The sequence below is a fragment of the Rhinolophus hipposideros genome (genome assembly GCF_964194185.1).
Source record: "Rhinolophus hipposideros genome assembly, chromosome: 25".
In the NCBI taxonomy this organism is placed as follows: Eukaryota; Metazoa; Chordata; class Mammalia; order Chiroptera; family Rhinolophidae; genus Rhinolophus; species Rhinolophus hipposideros.
Genome location: NC_138071.1, coordinates 9,218,046 through 9,242,323, shown reverse-complemented (window position 1 = coordinate 9,242,323; position 24,278 = coordinate 9,218,046). Strand labels below are relative to the sequence as shown.

At 39.6% G+C, this 24,278-nt stretch overlaps 1 protein-coding gene across 8 annotated transcripts in view; it reads left to right on the top strand.

The window, feature by feature from the left end:
- Positions 1-4,028: 4,028 nt before the first annotated feature.
- CADPS2 (calcium dependent secretion activator 2) overlaps positions 4,029-24,278 on the top strand; it is a 491,293-nt gene continuing 471,043 nt past the window's right edge. For all 8 annotated transcript variants that reach the window (XR_013992602.1, XR_013992603.1, XM_081038675.1 and 5 more), the window contains exon 1: positions 4,029-4,501. Coding sequence is in view for 6 of the 8 variants with exons in the window: in XM_081038675.1 (XP_080894801.1) it covers positions 4,163-4,501 (339 nt within the window). In the remaining 2 variants the exon portion in view is untranslated. The remainder of the gene's footprint in view (positions 4,502-24,278) is intronic.

Genomic DNA, 24,278 nt, shown 5'->3' with positions numbered 1-24,278 from the left:
AGGTCACACACCTGTTTCCTTAACTATCATTGCCAAAACACATTTATATTCTATTTTATTACTGTGCATTCATCTTTTTCTAGCATTAGAGGTGTTTCATTAAAAAGCAGTATAAACTTCCATTTGTTTTTATTTGTTTTTATGCTCACCTTCACAAAAGTAAAATTGAATCATTGAGTAAATTTAAGTGTATTTCATGTACATGAAATGGTACAAGCCAATCACAGTCTTACATTGGACATCATTTATTCAATTATCCCAGAGCATCAACAGATGTTATAATTTTCTGAAAAGTTAATATTTAAGGCCAAAATTTATTAAGAGCATTAGTGTATGTACAAAATTGAAAATTTTAATTAGAAATTATTAGGGCATGATTAATTTTTAATGACCAGTTCTATTCAGATTCCTTTTCTTCCATCCATCCATCCCTTAATTGGAGGATAGGCAGGAAGGGACCCGTAGTTGACCCTCTTCTCATTCTGAACACAGGATCTCTGGACCTTATCATCTATATTTGTAGCTTCAACTACCACCAACATGCTGATGATTAGGATTTCCAGGTGGGAATTCCTGCCCTTTCTCAGGAATTTTTTTCGCCTTCCTGTTCCCAAATCCTGAGATATAAACTGTTTTCTGTTCTCCACAATGAATCGTTTCCACAAAGTAACGGCCAATACTAATACTACCAACCACCTGGGTTCAAGGAGCTGATTTTCCTGATTTCCTGACCAACTTTTCTTGGGATTCGGGAATAGGAAAGCGAAAAAAATTCCTGAGAACGGGTAGGAATTCCTGCCTGGAAACCCTACTGATGATCCCCTTATCCAGATTTAAGTAACACATTTGTGTTTCCAATGGAGTTTAGGATCTCTCTGAAAGGCTCCTCAAAACTTGATGTTTCGTCAAACCTATTTGTCTTCTTGAAGTCCGTACTTCCTCTATTACCAGTCAAGTTATCCTATCCTGGGAATCATATTCTATCCTTGACCCTCTTCCTTAGCTTCTCATATGTATTCTACTAATTCTTTTGTCCGTCTCTTAAACTTTCCTTCTCCCTTTGTCTCCTGTCTGAAATTCAAGCCCTCATTGTTTCTCTCCCAGATTTCCTTAGTAATCTCTTGGTATCTTGCCTCTGGTTTCACTGCCTTTACATTGCTCCAGATTTACTCTTACGAGGTACAGATCACTCTATGTCTTATCTTAAATCTTTATGTGTGCCCCATTTTCTTCAGGATATGGTTTAAATTCCAAAGCATGCCACATAAGGCCATGAAAATGTGCCCGCTGCCCTGCTCAATGCTGAATTTGCCTCTGCCTGTACTCTAATCTCATTTTGCCAATCTTTTTATGTATCCTGCACTTCAGGTATGCCAGTTTACTTGCAGTTGTCCAAATGCGGCGAGCAATCTCATGCCTTTGCAAATATAGTTCCTCCTACATGTAAGTACACATGTAATAAGTGTACTTACCTTACCCTAAAAGCTCTGAATTATTTTTCAAGATACATGTCAAGTATCCTGGAAGCCTTCCCTTACTCTATCCTGAATGAAGTATTTTTTTCTCTGTATTACCATTATCTCCTGGTTTATTAGAAAGACTATCAGATTGCAATACCAATGTTTATTTTCTGTTTTTTTTTTTTAAATAAGTATTTTTCTCATTTGTCATTCTTTAACCTGCATACTTTTTAAGGTCAGATACTGCATCTTGTCCTTCTAGGTATACCCAGCAAAGTTTTTACATATGTTAGTTTCTCAACCAATCTATGTTTAATTAATGAAATCCTTAAACATTCTCTGTTGTTTTTTGGATATTTCTTTAATTTCTATTCTTTAAACCATTTTCATCTTCATAAGAAAACTCTGTATATATCTTATTCTAAAAATTATTAGATGTCTTCCAGTGGAATCCCCAAGGCTTGGAAAATCTTTAGTGTGATAACCATATTTATTTAATAGGAAGAGAATAATAAACTATTATACCAAATAGTACTAATTAATTAATAAAGGAAACTGAAAAATATACCTTTCCTGGGCAGCAAAAGAAAGGGCAATAAAGCTATTATATTTAATTTGTACTTCTATGTTCCTAGGAATAAACTATTTTAGTTAGTTTAATAAACATCATGTATTCAATGTTGACATAATTAGACAAATTGTAATAGAAAAAGCCACTATTTGGAACTAGAAAGGACTCACTATGTTGAATTCTTGTTCCATTAGTTGTTAGTTCTGTAGAAAAGAAGATTCTCTAAGTCTCAGATTTTTTATCTGTATAACGGAACTGAAAATAAATGAGATAATATATGTAAAGGACTTAGGGCAGTGTGGGTACAAAGCATGCAAATAAGATCATTGTCATCACCTGTCTCAACGGGTTACTTTGGTGACTTATTAGATAAGCACATTTACAAACTTTGCAAATTATAAAGTGCTACGTATATAAGCAAGAGACACTATGAGTTAAATGAATAAGCTTGTCATTTATTGTGTACCTTGCCAAAAACGAAACACTGTCTTTAAACACACCAGTTTTTGAGATTTCCTATTTCTTGGCAGTTGGAGGTCAGTCATGCCCTCAGTGAACACCTTTTATCACTGTGGACACCCCCTTAAAAATTGATACATTGACAAGAAGGAGTAAGTACCTTCTTGTCTTTTTATGCCATCTAGGGAGAACGTCAGTAAATGCAGAAGGAAAGCCTGTCTCTTGTTTACCTAACTGTGAAAGTAGCGTGAAAAAAGCTGAAACTGCTATTTGGCCATGGGTGAGACGAGCTCTGAGCCAGTTTTCTCTGCTCGGCGATGATACTTCGACTGAGCTTTATCACCTCGCTGCCAGCTTGACCACTGCACACTGCTTTGAGTTGGATGCAGTTTTCCCGATTTCTCCCCGTTCAGATTAAGAACATCAGGAACAAAATCATAGAAAGAAACTCCTAGGTGGTGGCGGCATTGGGAGTGAGAAATCTGCACAGATAAGACAGGCTTCGGGTGCAGCTACCAGACGCCCACTTGAGGTGAGACCCCAAAGTGACCAACTGCTGCGTGCCCCAGTGTGCCGCGGGCTCGTCCCAACGCTTCCCAGGGCTGGACACCGGGCGTGCACTCAAATATTTGCCGAATAAATGTCTACGCTACCCAACCTGCCCTGAGACAACCGCATTCCAACCCAGAAAAGAATCGAACTATGTATGAGCTGAATCAGCGTGCCATTTCGCAAACACAAAATCTATCTTGCTCAAGCGTTTACAGGAATAAAAACAATTAAAAAAAAAAAAAGCCTCGCGTGTCTTGTTTTTTTGTTTTTCTTTTTAAGAACGTTCCCCTGACTTTTGTAATTCGGACTTCACCATGAGTGTCAAACAGAAGCAGCGCGGAGCTAGAGACTTCTCAAAGTCTCTTCCCAACGTGATTTGCAGGTGAATGGCTCCAGCCCCACTTTTCCGCGCTGGGGTTCAACCCTGGGTATCAGGTTCGGGTCCAGGAGCGTTTCCGGCGGCTTCGCTCACCTGGGGGGCCGTAGGGGGGACTCTCGCGCCCCCTGTTCGCCCGCACCTCGGGGAGCTTGCGAGAGGAAGAGGGTGCGGGGTGAGATCGCGACAGTCCACGCAACCCCGGTGGGCGCTCACAGAGTCCGTCCGCTCAGCCGCTGCCCTCCTTTAGCAACGTGCACTCCCCGGCACCCGGGCACCCAGGCACCCAGACACCTGGACGGGCAGTGGCGGCGGCGCGCGCACGCGCACTCCGCGGCCCCGCGCCCGCTCCTCAACATTCCGTTCCACGTGTTGCTTGTTGTAGGCGCCACAGGTCCCCCACCTGCGCCCGGGCGCTCGAGCTGCTGGGCCCCGCCCTCGCGCGTGCAGGACCACGGGGTTAGCGCGCCCTAGGCGGGCCCGATGAATTCAGCCGGCGCCCGGGCTCACCCCCAGCGCTAACTCCGCCTATTTCATCCCGGCGGCTCTGTCTCTCCGGGTCCACCTTCCGGCTCCTGCCCGCCCATTTCGCCCTGGTGGTAGGAAACACTCCTGGATCTAACTCGACGTGTCCGGAAAGCCCTGGCCAGTTTCCCTTTCGTTCTGCCTTAGACCCACGGGCGCAGCCGCCGGTGGTGAGGCGCCTGGGGGCCGCTGGCCGGTCTGCCGGGCGGTCCGAGCACCATGCTGGACCCATCCTCCAGCGAAGAGGAGTCGGACGAGGGGCTGGAAGAGGAGAGCCGCGATGTGCTGGTGGCGGCCGGCGGCTCGCAGCGAGCGCCACCGGCCCCGGCTCGGGAAGGGCGGCGGGAAGCGCCGGGGCGCGCGGGCGGCGGCGGCGCGGCCAGACCCGGGAGCCCGAGCCCCTCGGTGCACAGTGAGGGTCGAGACGAGCCCGAACGGCAGCTGGACGAGGAGCAGGAGCGGAGGATCCGCCTGCAGCTCTATGTCTTCGTGGTGAGATGCATCGCGTACCCCTTCAACGCCAAGCAGCCCACGGACATGGCCCGGAGGCAGCAGAAGGTGAGTTGAGCGCCAAGACCGGGCGCCTCCTGCCGCCACTTATTCCTCCCCGGGGTTTGCTCCTGGCTGATGTCCGGGACACCTACCTGCCCACTGTGCGGCTCAATGCAGGACGCTGTGTTTTTGTTAGTATTTCAGGACAGGGGAACCTTTGGGGCGGGGGGCAGGACGGTTCCTTAGCCCGTGGGTATCGGGTTGCAGCCGACGCGTCTTTGCCCCACGGCTTGGCAGAAGCTGTCAGACTGGCATCCGTGAGACGGAGGCCGACCTGGCAGCTCTGGCTCTGCGGAGGGGCACCCGGGGGGCTCGGTTCTGGCCGGGTTAGAACGCAACTCCCATCAACTTTGATTTCTAACGGCAGTGGCGCTTCCTCTCCACCCAGCGCAGGTGGAGCTGGGCTTTGCCTGGGCTCTGAATGCGTGTGTAGCTGGGCGAAGCAGGTGGGGCGGGATACTTCTGTTGGCTAGAGGGACGTCTGCACTAGAGCGAAGGGGCAGAAATGTTCCTTGGTGAATAAACAAGTAAGACTTACAAGTTTCCTATACTGCTTTATAACTAGGACATCAAATCTAAACACCGCGGAAGGTATGCAGCTCTGTACAGATGCTGTGAGTTAGTAATACCTGGTCCGGGCAGGCCCCATGAAACGCATTATTGATCACAAATAAAAGCTTGGTACATAACCACTTTATAAGTAAAATGCTTTCCCTTTCTCCTTTCCTCCTGAGGAGGTAAGGAGTTTGTTTCAGGCGAGATGTCTCCAACTTTAGTTTTAAAAACAAGACCCCAGGGGTCTAATGTTCTGTAGCAGACAAAACTAATGATTCAGATTGCCCTAACTGGGTGTTTTCAACAGAAACCGTCTCGGAAATCTCTCTAATAGAATGCTGAACCTGGAAGGTTCAGTAGAAATCTGCAACAGTCCCTAAATTTGGGACAAGATGTGGAGACCCAGAGAGATTGTAGATTGCCCAAGGCGTACCTAGATGCACAGGTATTTATTAGTTTTCTGAAGTATTAAATGTGTGAGGCGTCTCTTAGAAATTTGGAGCGCTTTTAAATTGAATTTTGAAACTCTACAGTTAAGAGTAAATCAGGCTTCCCACCACCCTCTTACCCCCATGTACCCATCCTCTTACAACAGGCCTAAGCTAAGTAGCTATTTGGAATCATTTTCTGGCATGCTTAGAGGATGGTTCTTGACAGCTGGTGGCTGATTACACAGATCCTTCAAGTACCTGACCCTCTCTAGGTAATTCAGTTGCTGAAAAGACATTGGGATCCTCTCGGCAGATCCCTTGTTTTGGAGGAGAGAAATATGTCAGAGTAGTATTTCCTAATCCCAAACCAACTGGCATGATTGAAGACATTTCCCAGGTCAGTTTTGAGTGCTCTGTGGAATTTTTTGAGCCTTCTGTCCAGAAAGTGAGTACCATACTTTCTAATTTGTAGCTGTCATTGAGTTGCATTGGGGTTACCCATTATCTCTTCTCAAGTTTGTTAGTCAAGTGACTGAATTTCAGTAGTTATTCTTAAGTGTAACTTTTGACGTATATGTTGTGGTATGTGCTCATATAAAGTTTATGAATATCCAGTCTCCAATTTTTTTCACTCATTGCATTTAAAATTATTTTTAGTGCATGAAAGTCTTAAAAACAATGTATGGCTAAATTAAGATGCCGTTCCTGTTTGGAAAATTATCCTTGAAGATGCTTTTACAAAAAGTCACTGATAGCTGCTTTATACTGTCCATACTTGTTGCATTTTTTTGTTGTTGTTCAAATTGTGCAGATCCTTCTGACTCCTCCTGTTTATATATACAGGCATACCTCAGAGATACTGCAGGTTTGGTTCCAGACCAGGGCAGTAAAAACTGGTCATAATCTTTTCACTGGTAGAGGGTCTTGCCTTCAATTTGTAAAAACAAAACAAAAATACCTGCGGCATCTGTGAAGCCCAATAAGGCACAGTGCAATAAAACATTCTGTAGAATGTTCCTCCAGAAACTGAATTGGCAAGCAGGTATATTCACAATACTACTGAGACTATTGTTATGACCTGAATGCAGGCATTACCAAAAATAATTTCAAACTACAAAACAAAACAGTGTATATGTTCTGTGCAAAAATATTTAGAATACTTGGAAATTTCTGTTTTCTAAATGTTGAGAGCATTGAGTGCTTTCAGATTAACTTTTGTGAATTTTTATTTTTTATTAAAGGGGGGCCCAGAACAACCTAAATATTTCCCTTATTCAAACTTATTCAAAAGGCCCCCCACTTTTTTTTTTTTTAACGTGCTGCTTGCTAAGGGGAGCTGGTGCAATTCTTGGCAGTAATGTTTCCTCCTAGGACAAAGTGAAAGGGGAGTTTAACTATATTCTTGTGAATTTGATGCATAAGCCAATAACTGATGCCCAAAACTTTGTCTGCAATGATACAGTTGGGTTATATAAAAGAAATAACAAGATAATTGCAAAATCACAATCCATTGTATATTTTTATTCTGTGTCTTCAGGTAGTCAGACGTCTAATAAAAGGATGTTAATAGTTTAAACTGTTGTAATTGCAATGCACATTGCTGCTTGTTCACTTCTCATAACTTTGAGAATTTAGAAACTCAGAAATTGAGGTCTTTATTTTAGAAGTGAAGAAAATCACAGAGTGGTAAGAACCATACGATGCGAGTGAAAGCTCTCTTACTGTTAGGATTGGTGAGCTTCTGTGAGGAGCTGCAGTATTTTTATCGCTTAGCTAAAATGGTCCACAAAGCTAGTAAGGGGGTTGTATCCATGCGTTACTTGTGCAAGCTTAATAGCATTAAACTCACAGTTGACTGAAACGTGTCTTTGATTTTAGCTGGATAATTTCAACTCAGAATGATAAGACAGGTAGAGAGAGAAAAATAAGCAGGAGGAGAGATCTAGCTCTGGTTAGAAAGCCCCTTGCTGCAGCTCCTGCTTGGGTCCAGATGCCTTACAGCTGCCCTCACTTTGGGCACCAATGCCTCACTAACCCAGCAGGATTCCAGACTGACACAGTCCCTGAATCAAAGGGATGTGTTGTTAGAAGCTAGAGAAAGAAGGAAGACATCGCACTTATCAGGACCATTTTAGTGAGTGTCTCAAACAAATCCTAAAGAAAATTAACAGAAACTGCCTTGAGAACCAAAAGGGAGGACTGGGCACCTCAGCAGGAGAGAGATAAAGAGAAGGGAGAGGGGCAGGCAATTCTACCCATAGAAATTAAAGCCCTCATACATTGTAAAGAGAGGCCTGTCCCCCTCTTGGGATTGGTCCACTCCACATCTTGGAGTGTATCTGCGTTTGCTAATAACTTCTTACTACCCTGTACCTGCACAAAAATACACTATCTCAACTAAATTTTTTCCCTTGAGAAGACAGAGCCAAGGAAGATTACCACCACAATCCAGTAACAAGAGGAATAACAGTCAGTTTATACCAGTTAGTTATACCAGCCTAACAGTCAGTTAGGCTTTCTGACTACTGCCTTTACAGAAAACTTGGGGAACGTGGTCCTGACAGTCACAGAGCTCTATACCACTAGGTGGTCATATTACCTAAGCATACATACCAGGGATTCACAGTGGCAACCTAACCTAAGCTGTGAGTAGTGCGTAAGGCTCTGATGCTTATTTACACCTCGATTACCTTTGGGCACCATCACGGTGCTAACGGCAGTAAGGATGAACTCGGATGATTCTGCATCATTGGTTAAAGGTGGGATCAGTGCTGAAACAAGAAAACAATGACATAGATAAAGCAAATCAGTTATTAGTAAAGGCGATTGGTTGGCCGAACCTTTGGAAAATATTGAAACCCTGGAAGAAAAAGTATAAAAGGGATCTATGGCAGTTAGAAGGAAGGGAGAATGTGACAAACATAATGACCACCGCAGAAGATGTTAAGTACATTCACTCACGTAGATGCAGATTCAGACTGCAAGTCTCAATTTCTGACTTTCGGGTGCGCATAACTTAAGGTGCTGGTAGTTTTGGTTAGCCCGGAGGTTTCTAGTTAGTGGCTGCTCTAACCATTATTGTGGCTCTACTCATTATTTTTGTTTTTGTTAAAGTCAGATGTTGAGAAGGAGCCAACTATTAATTTTTTAAACTAGGATTAATGAAGGAATTAAAAATATTAAAATGGTACCTAATAACTTTCCATGATTCATATATCCGTTTTTTTTGTTTCTATGTGTACTGCCACTGTAATCACCCTAAATTGTGCCTTATTAAACATTTTTATATAATCCCATCACGTTGCATAATTTTCCCCATTCTAAGTTTGAATAATGTATACAAATAATACTGTGAAATTGCAGATGGTGGGGAAGTAAACTTCTTAGGCAAAACTGGTCAGGAGGAGAGCATTGAGGGGAAATCGTATTGGGTAAAATAAGCAGTTCTTGCCTACGACTGTCACATCTGAATGTTATACTACAATGAGTGGCCACTTTTACCCATCTTTGGAAATGGTAATTTTCTCTGTATGTGTGATATATGTATAATTTTCTGACTGCTTAGGTGATCCCCACGCTCAGGGAGAGAGCCAATTTTGTTAAAAAATTAGTTACCGATGTACAAAGTCTAAGAATCACTTTTGCTGGAGACCATTGTGCCTTAGTGCTTCTGTGCCCCATCTTTGGGGCCTGAGCTACAAATGTGCCCTGATATGTTCTCAGCACAGTGCACGGTGTACGAGAACTTGGTAAAGGTCTGGATTCATCGAAGTGTCAGACTGAGTCCGTTCGAAAGAATTAGTTAGGTATAGGATGGAGGAAAGATAATACAAAGGCACAAGAATTCTTCTGCTTTACTGTGGAAACAAATGTTCCGAAACGTGTTGAGACCCCCCTGGACTCACCGCACCCTCTGTAGGCAGCTGTGAAAATGCTAGTACCCTTTGGTGTACAACTAATGACTGCAGAGTGGCACTTTCCCACTGCCAAACCCAAGGAAGATGCGGTGTAGGAGCCCCACAGTATGCTTTGCTTGCTGGCTTCCAACACATCTGCTAAAAGTCAAAAAAGCCGGCCTTTGATCCTCTTCACTTTGGTATGGTATGGTGCAGATACGGAAGGGGACGGGTTGTGTTGTTTGCTTTTGGTTTGGTTTTGTTTCAGGTGTACAAACCAGTGTAATAGATATTTACACCCCTCACAAAGTGAAAACCCCGTCTCCCGATCTACTAGCCCTCTGACATCACATATGGCTGTTACAACTCCACTATTCCCCATGCTGTACTCCACATCCTGGGACTGTATATATACTATATTAAATTATAGTTGACATTCAGTATTTTTCTGCTTCAGTTTCAGGTGTACACTGCAGTAGTCAAGCATCTACACTGCCCATGAAGTGGTCTCCCTAATAAGACAAGTACCCATTTGATACCGTACAAAATCTTTACATTATTGGTGATATTCCCCAAACTGTATCCCCATGGCAATCTTGTTGTTACCAATTTGTGCTTTCTAATCCCCTCACCTTCTCCTTCATCCCCACCCCCCTCCCATCTAGCAACCCTCAGTTTTTTCTCTATATTTCTGAGATGTTTCTGATTATTTTTGCTCATTTATTCTATTCTTTAGATTCCACATATAAGTGAGATCATACAGTATGTCTTTCTCTGTCTGAGTTATTTCACTTAGCATAATATTCTCTAGGGCCAGCCATCCATATCATTGCAAATGGTAAGATTTCATTCTTCTTTGTGGCTGAATAATACTCCATTGTATAAAAGTACCACAGTTTCTTAATCCAGTCGTCTACTGATGGGCATTTTGGTTGTTTCCGTGCCTTGGCTATTGTGAATTGAGTTGCAGTAAACATAGGGGTGCATGTATTTGTTCGAATTAGCATTTTGGATTTCTCTGAATGGATACCTAACAGTGGAATTGCTGAGTCATAAGGTATTATAGTTCCATTTTCAGTTTGCTTGCTTCTTTTAACAATAGGGAATACACATGTCCTGTGGGGAGTGAGCTGGAAACACACATAAAAATAAAATCTCAGACTGGAGTTAAACAGGAGCTCAGAAAAATGTTTGTTGCTTCAATTGATTCATCTAATCCTCCACAGGCTATGTGGAGACCACAGCACTTAATTTGGTGGAATGAGTTGTGCTAATGAGAACTGAAACGGATTAAGTGATATTGGCATTGGCTGCTTTCTTTCAAAAATCAGCTGTAATTTTAATATACGACAGCTTATAAAGTGAAACAAAATATTGTAATTGTGTGGTTTTCCTCTGAATTTTTTTTTCTGTTCATGGAAACAGCCCCCTTCATTTGTACACTCACAAAAACCAGCACAGTTTGTGAGACCATTGAAGACCTCCAAAACAAAAGAAAGCCCATTGTCAGCTTATGAAACAGGCCTTCTGAATGGAAAATCCTACCCATTATTTGCTAGTGAGGCAGGCTTCTTTTGAGTTACTGTGTTACTTTATATGCATTTTAAATTAGACCTTTTCTTTGCGAAGGAAGAGGTGGGCTGCATAGTCATGTGTTACTGTTATTTCACTTTTTAGGCTAGAAAAGAACTAATGATGGTAAATAGTGGATGTATCATTGGAACAGATGACACCTTCCATAGAGTCTTAAGAATATTCAAGAATCAAATTATGAAACTGTCCCAAATCTGTAACATTTTATTTTATGATCCTTGTGTTTAAGTCACCTAAAGATTTTGAGATTATTTCTTAAAAAAACAAGAATGCTGGTGATTCTCGTATTCTCAACTGCATATTAGAATCACCTTGGGGAACTTTTTCAAAATCCTATTATCCATGTTATACCTCGGACTAATTAAATCAATCTCTGGGTAGTCTTAAAGCTTCCCAGGTGTTTCTAATGTACAACCAAGGTTGAGAGCCAGTTTTCTGGAGGGAAGCTACAGGGAAATAGCTTATTTACACCTGCTAGGTGAAAGTATTTGCAATAATGATTGAGATTACTGAGGAATTAAACCAATATTCCATATTAAAGAAAAGGCGATAGGGATGCTCTAAGTAAGGAACAAAAAAATACATCTAAATAATATTCTAGGAACCACAAAAGACGCTGAATAACCACAGCAATCTTGAGAAAGAAAAACAAAGTTGGAGGTATCACGCTGCCTGATATCAAACTATACTACAAGACTATGGTAATCAAAACAGCATGGTACTGCCATAAAAACAGACACATGGATCAGTGGAACAAAAGAGAGCCCAGAAATAAACCCATGCCTATGTGGTCAATTAATCTATGATAAAGGAGCAAGATTTTACAATGGGCTAAAAGCAGTCTCTTCAATTAATGGTGTTGGGAAAACTACATGCAATAAGAAATTAGAGCTCTTACACCATATACAAGAATAAACTCAGAATGGATTGAAGACAAATATAAGACTAGAAACCATCAAACTAAAAGAAAACAGAGGCAGTAAACTTTGACACTGTTGTAAATATTTTTCAGATGTATCTCAGCAAGAGAAATGAAACTAAAAGGACTACATACATCAAACTAAAAAGATTTTGCAAAGCAAAGGAAACCAACAAAATGGAAAGACAGCATACCAAATGGGAGAAGATATTCGCCAATGATACATCCTATAAGGGGTTAATATCCATAAAATAATAAAGAACTCATACAACTTAACACCCCCCAAAAATCCAATTAAAAAATGGGCGGAGGACCCGAATAGACATTTCTCGAAGGAGAACATACAGATGGCCAGTAGACACAAAAAGATGCTCAATATCACTAATCGTCAAAGAAATGCATATGAAAACCACAATGAGACATCACCTCATACCTGTCAGGATGGCTATCATTAATGAATCAACAAACAAGTATTGGTGAGGATGTAGAGAAAAGGGAACCCTTGTACTCTGTTGGTGGAATTGCAAATTAGTGCAGCTCCTTATGGAAAACAGTATGGAGGTTCCTCAAAAAAATTATATAGAACTACCTTATGACCTAGCAGTTCCACTTCTCGGTATTTATCAGAAGAAACCCAAAACACTGATTCAAAAAGATACATGCAATCCTATGTTCATTGTGGCATTATTTATAATAGCCAAGATATGAAAGCAACCAAAGTGTCCATCGATCGATGATTAGATAAAGAAGATGTGGTACACACATACAATTGAATTTTACTCAGCTATAAAAAAGAATGAAATCTTAACCATTTGCGACAACATGAATGGACCTAGAAGGTATTGTATGAAGTGAAATAAGTCAGAGAAAGACAAGTACCGTATATTTCACTTATATGTGAAATCTAAAAAACAAACAAAAAGAAAACACGAAACAAACTCCTAGAAACAGAAAACATTTTGATGGTTGCCAGATGGGAGCGGAGATTGGGAGGATGGGTGATAAAGAGGAGGGGATTAAGAAGTACAAACTGGTAGTTACAAAGAGTCATGGGATGTAAAGTACAGTACAGGGCATATAGTCAATTATATGGTAGTAGCTATGTATGGTGCCAGGTGAGTATAGACTTATGAGGGGAAATCAGTTCATGAGTTACATAAATGTCTAACTACTAAGTTGTACACCTGAAACTAATGTAATGAGTGTCAACTGTAATTGAAAAGTAAAAATAAATAATAATTAAAAAAATAGTCCTCATGGAATCAATACAATGAGAGGCCAGAGCATATTTAGGCTTTTAAAAGGTCTTTAATTAGGTGACATGCTGGCAGCAATGAAATTACATTAGCAATTGTGTGATTCATAAAACTACATTAGCAGCAGAAAATACAGGATGCCTGAGTAAACCTGAGTTTTGCTTTGCATTCCAGCGTGAACTGGGAGGGAGGACATAGTGCAATCTCTAAGTTGGAGTTGACTCTAAGTAATGCCCAACTGAAACGTAAATTTCACAGAGGTCTTCCAAGCCCATTAGGGGGCAGAATGTTTTCTGTGTATACAGTAGTAATGCTTGTAGGTTTTTCAAAAAGTAAACTTACCAGGTATTCTCAAGTAATTGTCTTAAGTGAAGCAATTAAAACAATTTAAACAAGCACTTCTAAGAGTGTATCTACACGTAATAGTGTTTTGACATTTTTCTGCTGTTTCCAAAATTCTAACAGGTGAACAGGAAGGAAAGCCTCCATTTTCCTCGAACTGTGTGAATAGGTTAAGTTGTTGGTTTACAGTTGGGAGCCTTGGAGTTTGTAGAGCATGACTCATGCTGTGCTTTGCTTCTCGAAACTTGATTGTATCACTTTGTACACTTTATGGTTTGAATATTTTTATAACCAATTTAGTGATGAATTTTTACAGTGCAGATGTTACTGGGGCAGAGGGTATGAACAGTTTAAAGCTGTCTTTGTCAATCTGAAAGCTAAAATGATATTTAATTTGCTCCTTTCTGATTGCGTGCAAGGATGAATGTGTATACGTGTATGATCTAATATCCTTTTCCCATTTTCCCATTGAGATTTTGGGTTTACTTGTCAATGCGACCCTTTATCGATATGGTGAGGATAGGATTCCTTCGTGGAGGGTGTTTCTATAGACTGCCTTTCATTTTGTTTTTAGGTAGATTTTGATCTTAAAAACTTAGTTCTCATTTATGTTCTTTGGCAATTAATTTCCCACCTGGAATTAAATTTTGAAACAGGAGTTGACTTTACTTTTATCTTCCAAATAGCCAAGCAATTCTTGCCATCTAATTTTTGATTAAGCTGTACTTTCATTACTAAGCTGCAAGGCTAAATTATTCATATTCTTTTCTTTAATAGTTCACTGGTCCAATATTTGAGCCCCTATTATGTGAGTTGAACCCTGTGCAATATTTTGGGAATATAGTAGAGAAGAGAAAAAGCAGAAATCTTCTCATGGGCTAATGTTCAATAACATATGTTATGTGTATATGTATTTCTCTTTGTATATGTTTCTGCGTTACCTTTTCTAGTTCACTAATCTAGTTCTTTTTCTGTTGCTATTACCATCTAATTTTGATTTTATCATATATTTTAACATGTGATAGGGTTAGTCCCCAGTTTTGTGTCAAGGATTCCTTTAATCATTCTCTTCTCTCTTCTCCCATTAAAAAAAATATCGCACCAATATAACATACCGGCTAGGAAATCACTCTTTGGCTTCAGAGGGCCTGGACTACATTCTTTTCTAGTTTTCATTCATTTTATGAGCGACGGATTCACATCTCTGGGATCAGGCTTTTTCATTTGTAATGGAGACAATGACCGCATAGAATTCTAGATTAAATGAGATGGTGCATGTAAAGTACTTAGTGTGTGCCCAAAGTGGATGGTCATATATTTTTTTTTGTCAATTAAGACTCTTTGGGAAATGATTCTTTTTCACTCTATTCAGCCTTCTAGGAACATAGCATATCTCTTCATGGAGTTAAGTCTCTTATGTCTTTGTGATGTTTGTAGTTTTCATTGTATAGACTACTTGCATTTATAATCAGGGTTATTTTAAGCATTTCATAATTTTTGTTATTGTGACTTTTTCTATTGTCTCCTCATGACAAATGCAAAACTCATTTATGTTCTAACTGGTCATATTACTGTACACTGATTGTTTTAGTAATTAGCACCTGATTCTTCTAGATTTTCTAGGTCGGTGGTGGAATCATCTGCTGATAGTGATGATTTCTGTCTGATACTGTCCTGTAACTGCACCTCTTCTGTTTCACACATGAACGGACTTGGAAGAATGTCCAGAACAGTGTCTGTGCCTGCAATACCTTTGCCTTGCTCCAGGCTTGACTGGGGATGCTTTTGGTATTCTACTCGTGAATATTGTTGGTTAGTATTTTAGAACAGATGTTCTTTATTGTTTAGATAATTCTGTTTTTATTACATCGAGAGGATAAAAAATATCAGGAATGTTCGAATGTTATGAAATTCCATGATTACCTAGTTTTATTTGACTGCGCTGACAGATTACTAGGTTTCCTAATAAACCATATTTGCATCTCTAGAGTGATTCTTCACTGATTGTGGTTGTTTTTTATACACCTTTGATTTTGAATTCCCTACACTTTTAATTTTTTATTTTTGTGCTTGTATTCATGAGAGGAAGGCTTATCATTTAGGGGCTATCTGCTCATGGGTTGGATTTTAAGTAGTAGTGTTAAGTAAGAAACATTTTAACTTTATTCGTGCTCTAGAATAGTTATTTTTTAAAGTATGTAAAATAGCTGACTTGGAGTTTTGAAAGATTTCGCTCATGAAATTTACATTCAGAACCTGTTTTAGGTTTTTTCCTTTCTTTAGTCGATTAGATTTTCACTTTATGCTAGATTCAAAAAATTATATAATTCAGAAAATTCGCCATTTCTAGATTTTCAGGTATAAATGTAGAGTTTGGACATTTTTCTCATGTGTCTTAACTATCCTTTATGTTTGTTTTAGGTCTTATTTCAGATTTTATCCTCCCTTTAAAATATTCACTAGATTTCCTAGATACTCTTGTTTTTACAAATAAAGCTGTTAACTACAAATTGTTTCATAAATCAATAGTTTTTCTTCGTTTCCTGTAAGGTTTTTTTCTTTGTTTTTTTTTTTTTTTAAGTGATCCTGGGTAGGCAAGGCATAAGGAAGTAGTCTCTTTCATCTGGCTTCTTAACTAGGATGATTTTTCTGCTTTGTAATAAAAAAATGAAAGTGTACAAAGCTATGATTTTGCCTCTAGATACCGTCTGTATGTTACCTTATGAAATTGATTTTTATTTTTTGCAAAACTGTTATGTCAGATTTCATTTTTCCCTTGAACCAGTATTTCATAGTTAATCAGAAGAGTAATTTAAAAATTTAATGCCTCTAAACTCCTCTAAATAAACATCTATGTACACATACATCTGTGTATGTATGTATGTATATAAACACATTTTGGGGCTGTTTTCTATTGAGGAAAATTAATCAACAATTTTTGCCTAGTCTTTTATAAGGGTTTGAATTATTGTATTAGTCATCATGCATATGATGTTTAATCTCATTGTTTTCTTTTTGTTCAGTGTTTGTTTCCTTAGCTTTTTGTTATGTCTTTGCTACATGGCATTTCAGCCCCTCTTCATCCTGGAGCCTGGGACAGGTAGAAGGACATGATAAAAGTTTTCCTTGGCTTCCTCACCCCTGTGCTTACTGTTTTGATTCACTGGTCAGAGCACAGTTTGAAGAGGCCATGTCTACAATTTTCTTCATGGATTAAGAACTTAGTGAACGTTTCTCTGGAAAGTGGGTTTTTCGTTATATTTATCTGTTGTATTGTTACCTTTAAAATATTTTTATGGATCTGCATGAATACTTTTTATTGGAAGGTGGGAAAAATTAAATTCTGCCATGAGAGCTGTATTCTTATTATTTTAACAAACTTAGGGAAATGTATTCCAAATCTTATTTAAAGAGATGAGGATCTTATTTTAATTTAACTTCGTTCTCTAGAAAAACATGTAAAACTCAAAATATTGCTTTAGCCAAAAGGGCTTACAAAGTGCTGAATATCATCAGGAACCATTCTGATCTATGACAAGATAACTCTAGCCTACATTTGTGAAACTGTGGAATTTTTGTAAACAGGGGATTGTATATATTCTCAAACAATGGTAAAGGAGGGAGAATAAGATAAAGCACATTTCTTCTTCTCTCTTCTCTGCTTCAACTAGGGCCATTTCGCTTTTACATGTTAGAACAGTACACCCGTAAAATGACAGAAGGAGGGGAGGACAAAGTAACAGAATACTTATGAAAAGTTGAAGTTATATGATTCAAGTATACAATCCCGTAAGAATTTCCATAGAGTTTGATCACCACATCCTAGAATCCTAGGCTTTGGACTTCCTTTTCCCTTCCCTTTTATTCCTTTACAAATATTTCAGAGATAAGTGATACGGGGATAGATTATTTAATCCAACATAGATCTTGCCATAATAACCTGAAACCTAATACGTGAGATACTGAATTTGTAGTCCTTTAAATAAGTAGAGATCCAAAGGACATTTTTTTCTTTTTTTGTTTGGAGCTCAGAAAAGAGATTTGGGTACAACAAGTACACTTGGGAATTGTCATGAGGATTGTAATTGAGGCCATGGGATTGAATGATGTGACTAGAGGAAACAGAAACCAGCAAAGAGAAGGTTTTTAACGACTTGATCTCAAAGAACTTCAGGATTTAAAAGACAGAAGAGAAGATGGAGATGGCAAAGAAAATAGAGAAGGAACAGCCAGGTGTGTAAGAAAGCTGGTCTATGTCACAAAAACTAAGGGAAGAGCTTTAAAAAAAGGTAATAGAAAACAATGTCAAGTGCTAGTGAGAGGTCAAGTAAGATGGGGATTGAAAATGTTAATTGGATTTAGCAATATGGCTGCCCCAGCAACTCATTTTAGGTTTAATTTTTAACCCACTTTTTCCATATGTTGGTATTTCTAAATTGTATTTTTTATGTTGAATTCAGACTCCTCGGGTATGAATGGAAGTGATGTGTGCAAACCCGATGGGCTGTTCCTTGAAAAGGTCCTCCCTGGTCTTTTTCCCCTTCCCACTGGCTGGAATATCAATGCCAGCGTGGCAGTAGAGTAGCCATTCAGACGAAGAATGGTTGCTACTGTTGAAGACAGCACAGCAGCATGCTTGAAGGAGATGGGGGCCCTGATAGCTCTGCAGAGATGGGCTGCCACATCAGCTCAGATTTTTAAGTGAGAAAAATGAACTTCTGTCATGTTTATGCTAACTTTAAGTTAATTGATTTTATTTTACTTATAATAGGTCTGTTATATCCATATCCTATCAACAATTATCTTTGTATTTTAAGTAATATACTCACTCCTTTATTTCTCAGTCCTTTAACTATAGACCTCATACTCTTCCTGTGGTTAGTGTTAATTACTTGATATTCATTTCCGCTTCTTCTTTCTTGAACCTAGCTTCTTTCCAGATCTAGCTTCCCTTGCAGCTAAGGGTGGCCAGGTGATATGAGATGTATATGAGACAGGAGACATCAAGTCATCTTGTGACTATGAGGGAAATACTGAAGGGAATTTCAGAGGTGTTGGCTGGGTCAGACACACTTGATTCTGAAACCATTGCTAACAGCACCTGCATCCAGACTTTTTTCTGTGAGGAAAATATCTTCCTAAGGTTGCTAATTTATGTTTTGTAAGAATCATTAAGATCTCTGTATTTTGTTGAGTAGTTGATTCTAGAAATTGAAAACTAATTAATGCAGTTTACATTATCAAGACTATTTTTCACTGCGAAACCACATAGTGTGCTTGATTGCATTTCTTATAAAAGTTTATATTTTTTCCTTGGAGTCTTTACTTGTTTTTTCTTCTCTACCCATTTCTCTCCCTTCATTGCCTCCTTAAGTTGTTCCAAATTATAAACTAGTGGTTCTCAGTGGGGACAGTAATACCCCCTAGCAGACATTTAAAAAACTGTGGGATGTTTTTGGTTTTCTCAGTGATTGGGGAGCTGCTACCAATATTTAGTAGAGGTCCAGGGATTCTAGAAATCATGAATTGCATGATGCATTGTCCTTCATTCAACATGGCATTTGAATGCCCTATTAAACATTTATGTAGGTAAAGCTGATTTATAATTTTTTGAGTCACATGGGTTTAATATGTAGTGATTTTTTCCCCAGAAATACAACCCATAGGTCAATTGAAGGGATATCGAACTTTATTTTGTTAGGTACATTCCTGAGAATTGCTTACCATTTTGAAAATAATGTCACCAACAGTGATGATGCTTATGATATTCGTGTTACCAATATAGGATCCTTGTGTCAGCCTTCGTTTTCAGTTGTGTCATTGTCCTTGATTTTATGGATATATACAAAAACTATTTAGTCCTTATTTCAAAATGTCAAAAATAATGAATGGTGTTGACAGTGTTCATGCCGAACATCCCTTAAATTCAGACTCCATTATGTAAGTAGGTGTATGTATTTTATCTTCTAGACCAGCTACACCTGAGCATTGACATACTAAGATACGTGTTATTTCACTTTACTTTATTTCTAATCCAGTTAGGGTCATATATTTATTTATACTTTTGAAGACATCTGTGCAGATTATATACTCTAGCTATAAATTTCATTTCTGCATAGCAAAAAGGTTATTATTTTTCTGTTTTCTCTTAAAATTAAAGGAGGACTTATCAGTTAGGGCCCAGTGGAAAATAGCTGTCACACTCCAAGGGGCAATTCACAAATTACAAAGTGGCAAGCAGGTTTATGGGAACCAGTGAGGGATGGTGAAACATTTACTAGTCAGCTGCAGATGGAATCGCTTACTATCCTTAGGCCTCCATGGGCAAAAGGAGCGAACTCTGTCCTGAGCTGGGCGGGAACTAAAGCTGTGGGAGAAAGGCTGTTTGGGAGGCTGAGGTCCCCAGGTGAAGAATCGAATCACTGACAAACTGCATGGTGGGGAGGGAGCTTGGGGAATAAATCTGTCTTCATTGTCTTTCCCGTGCTCTGATTTCATGCTGATACTTCCCCAAATGGGAAATCCAAAGAGAGGCTGAAGAGCAGAAACTCTTGGCTATTGTGGTTTATTGGCCTCTCTAGGCACAGAGCAGGGTAAACAGTAGGAGAAAAGGGATCTGGAGGGCAATGGGGGAATGCCCAGCACGTGGGATGTTGTGTCTGGTAAGGTTTGAGAATCACTGTTCCAAAGGATAGAACTAATCCATTATTACCGTTTTCCCCGAGGTATGTCCCTCTTGTTGCCTTCTTTGCTTAGTCTGGACCTGTGTTTGGATAGCCTGCTGAGAGTTGCTCTTCTCTCAGTTCTTCTGAATTGGAGACACTGTTTTCCTGTTCCTTCATTTTGTTTGAACCTTTTCACATGTACCTGTGTGTGAGAAATCTTCTCAATGCATGCAAGTCTTCTCAATGCATGCATTGCTTTTGGTGGAGGAATTGGACGGGGGTAGAAGTCTGGGTGGAAATCATTCTCCCTGAGAACTTTGAAGGCATTATTCCAGGGTCTTCTAGCTTCCGGTGTTGCTAATGAAAATTTGAAGTCTGGTTTCATTTTTAAATGACCCACTTTTTTTCCATTCTCAAATGCTTTTATGTGCATTTATGTGTCTTTAGGGGGTTCTAAAATGCTACAAATAATCCCTTTGGCTTGAAAAGAATTTGTTGTGCTAGAAATTTGTTTACATTGAATCTGGCTGTAGGAGCATGTCTTTCAACTCTTGGAAATTCTTGTTTTTTGTGAACTTGCAATGGAAGACTGGGTAGTAAAGGGTGGTGTTTGTTTTTCTTTAGGGTGACACAGTTCCATGAAAGCATCCTACTGTTTTTATTAGAACATTTATAAATCTCAGAATGTTCCATTTGGAAGAATTTTCTAATCACACTCTCTATATTGTCGTTAATAAATAAATCTTTTCTTTTTGCCTGTCTCTTAGCTTTACTTTAGGTGCACAGAGTAATATAAAGTTTGCTTAGGCAAATCATAGAACATTATAATGGTGCATTCATATTATTCCCTATTATTCTGTATTCAAAATATTCCCTGTTTTTCTTCTGTTTAATTTTCTATATGAGTTGGTAGTTTTATCTTGGACTGTCTTATATATTCATAGAGCTGTAAAATAGAATAAGGCCCAGAGGCTTTGAAATGACCTTGATATGATGAAATATGAACAGCTGGCTGGAGAAAGGAACTTCAAAAGAAAGTTTTGCTCATTCATTCAGCCTTATATTTTTGCCTAGAGGCATGAACCAATGTTGGGTATAGGTTTAATATGATTTTAAATACACTTGTTTATGACATAAGTTGTTTGAATCCACTTGTTTATGACAAAGGGGGTGGACGGGGAGTTGCTTTGATATAAATATGACATAAGTAGTGCCAGGATGTCATTATTCTACATCTGTTGTCTTTGATAAGCAGTGGCAGCCCAGCAATGGAGGGGCCTCCCTGGGGCCTTATGAATAAGAACTTGTGGAGAAGCACCTGTGGCAAGGGGACATTTACACTATAAATTCTGAGAGTGTGAGGACTATTTAAGAGTTTCAGTTTGGGCAAGGTGACTCTTTGCCGACCTAAAAACTTTCTGGAGGTCTTTGAGGCATTTAGTTTCTGCTGTGGTCAAGGCGACTCTTTGAGTGGCAGTGGTGATAAGCCTTGTAATGGCCTGTGAAAGATATCCACCCATCTATCAAAACTGGTGTCTGCGCTCCCTAGCAATGTGCTGTAGCCATAGCGGACTTTGACTTTTGTGCTGGCAGCTGGAAATCAGTACTTGGTTGGACACTGACTCTTCTAAGTGCCTCCTCATTTAAAAAGGTACATCTTACATAAATTTGGACTTGATTCCGTTGTCTCCCCTTGCTTGGAACAATAGTCTCATTAATCTGTCATTGGTTTGGAGTACGCGTATGTTACTGTGTTATTTTCCTTCCTCTACTGGAGATTACCCTGTATGTTATTGGCTTGTGAAATTATAATTACCACAGAGAACCTGTGCTAAATTGCTGGAAAAGACAGCTCAGTCTCTGAGTATAACTTTTGCTGCGTCCCATGAAACCAGACCAAACCAGTTCTGTTAATTAAGAATAAAAAGTAAAAGGTCTTTCTTTAATTAGTATATATGACTCCCATGTTCAGCCAATCATTGATAACATTTTAGAGGAGTCTTTTGGGATATTTTTCTTTCATGTAAAATTCTATAAACTTTCAACAAACCAAAACCCAATTGAATGAAATATTTTAAGGGATTTTAGGAGCAAACCGATAAAAGAAGTCGTGAAGGGGGAATCAGGGGTACATTCTGAAAAACATCTTTTTGAGTTAAGTGCTGGGGTCAGGAAGGGACCTGAATTCCGTTAGAAACTCTCTGGCAGAAGTTACGCGACTCTTTTGATAATGTGTGTTCCTCCGGGCCCGCTCCCTGAGCTCATCAGTGTGTGATGGGTTCCGTGTCTGTGGTTCTCCCGCAGTAGGGTAAGTGTATGACGAAAACATCGTAACTTTTTATGAAGCATCTTTTATTTTTTTTAAATTTTATTTTTATTGGGTAAGGGGAACAGTACTTTATTGGGGAACAGTGTGTACTTCAAGTTGTTGTCCTTTCAATCTTAGTTGTGGAGGGCGCAGCTCAGCTCCAGGTCCAGTTGCCATTGTTAATTGAAGGGGGCGCAGCCCACCATCCCTTGCTGGAGTCCAGGAGTCCAACTGGCAACCTTGTGGTTGAGAGCCCACGCTCCAACCAACTGAGCAACCCGGGAGCTGAGTGGCCGCTCATTGACTTCATTCTAGTTCTGGAGGGCACAGCTGGCTGGCCCATGTGGGAATCGAACCAGCAGCCCCGTTGCCCAGAGCTCGCGCTCTAACCAACTGAGAGCCACCTGTCTGCCCCCTTTCATTCTTATTAAAGAAGACAGCTTCTCTTCAGATTTGCTCAAACACTGCACCTTTTACTTGGATTTCTTTTTGTCCTCACCAGGGACTTCATTGGGCCCCCAGTGTTTTCATTAATTTCAGAATTACATCTTGCTGTTCGGAGGCCTCACAGCAGAATGGTCTCAATATCATCACAAAAATGTATAGTCTAAAATGTCAACTATACATAATGTGCCAGAAATATTAATGTTTACCGGGTTCAGAGATTTCCTTCAGAGTCTGAAGGTTAAAAAGCAAGGGATCAAACACATAATGGCTTTTAAAAGAAAGGAGTAGGATTAAATGACATTTTTAAATCTTAGCAGTTTGAGTTCCTCTTATTTCTATTTCTGTATTTGCTCAGAGAATGTGAGCAATCTGCCTGAGGTCATTGAGTTTGTAAATGATGGAGTTTGAGTTCTAACTCAGATCTCTCTGCCTCCAAACCCTTGGGTCTTAAGGTGCTTCCCAAGGTATCTTTCTTTTCTTGCAAAATAAGAACTACTTTGTTTCTGGTGTAAGAGCTCTTATTTAGAATAGTTTTATTAGATTGCATTGAGGTCAGGGTTATGTAGGTATATGGTAGGACAAATCATGTGCCCCTAAGGCGTTACTCCATCCTGTTAAAGCCCTATGTAAGGTTACTTGAGTATTTTTGTGGTCTTCCACAGTGGCTTGATACGGGAGTTAGGATTGTATGAGAGACTGTTTGAATAGGAAATCTTAAAATATCAGGACCTTATAATTGGAAATCTGAACTCTCATAAACTCTAATAGAGTCTGTCAAACTGCTAAGCAGGTTATTGATCTGGATGCCAGGTGCCTGCCCTTGGGGCCCCTGCACTCAGTGCTTCCATTACCTTCCCCAAAGCGGTGTTGAATCTGGTTACGGAAAGCTGCCATCATTTCAGAGACAGTCCAACCTCCATTTCTCTTAGAGTTTTAGTTTTTACTATCTTGTTTCTTTATGACTCATAAATCTCATATTTTTTTTGAGAAAAATATTGCATATTCTTTTTTTTTCTGAATGTAGAAATATGTGCTTCTGAAGTTTAGAAGCATACAGAGAAAACGATCTGACCCGAGGTAACAGTAGTGCACCCGAGCAGGTTCCTCCTCATAATTGTCCTCCAGGCCTGTTTGCCCCATTGATCAAGTCATAGAAACAATTTTGTATCCTGCCTTTTCCCCACACTGAACATTATATCCTGAATTTCTTCCTATTTTAAAACAAACCCTCTTTCTAGTACTTTTTTAATGGTATATACTCTTTGTTCACGTTTACAGATCATAATTGACTTCACATTTGTGTCCTGATGACCCACTGAGTGTACCTTATGCGGATGAGCGATAGATTTCACCGTATTTCTAGACTAGGAA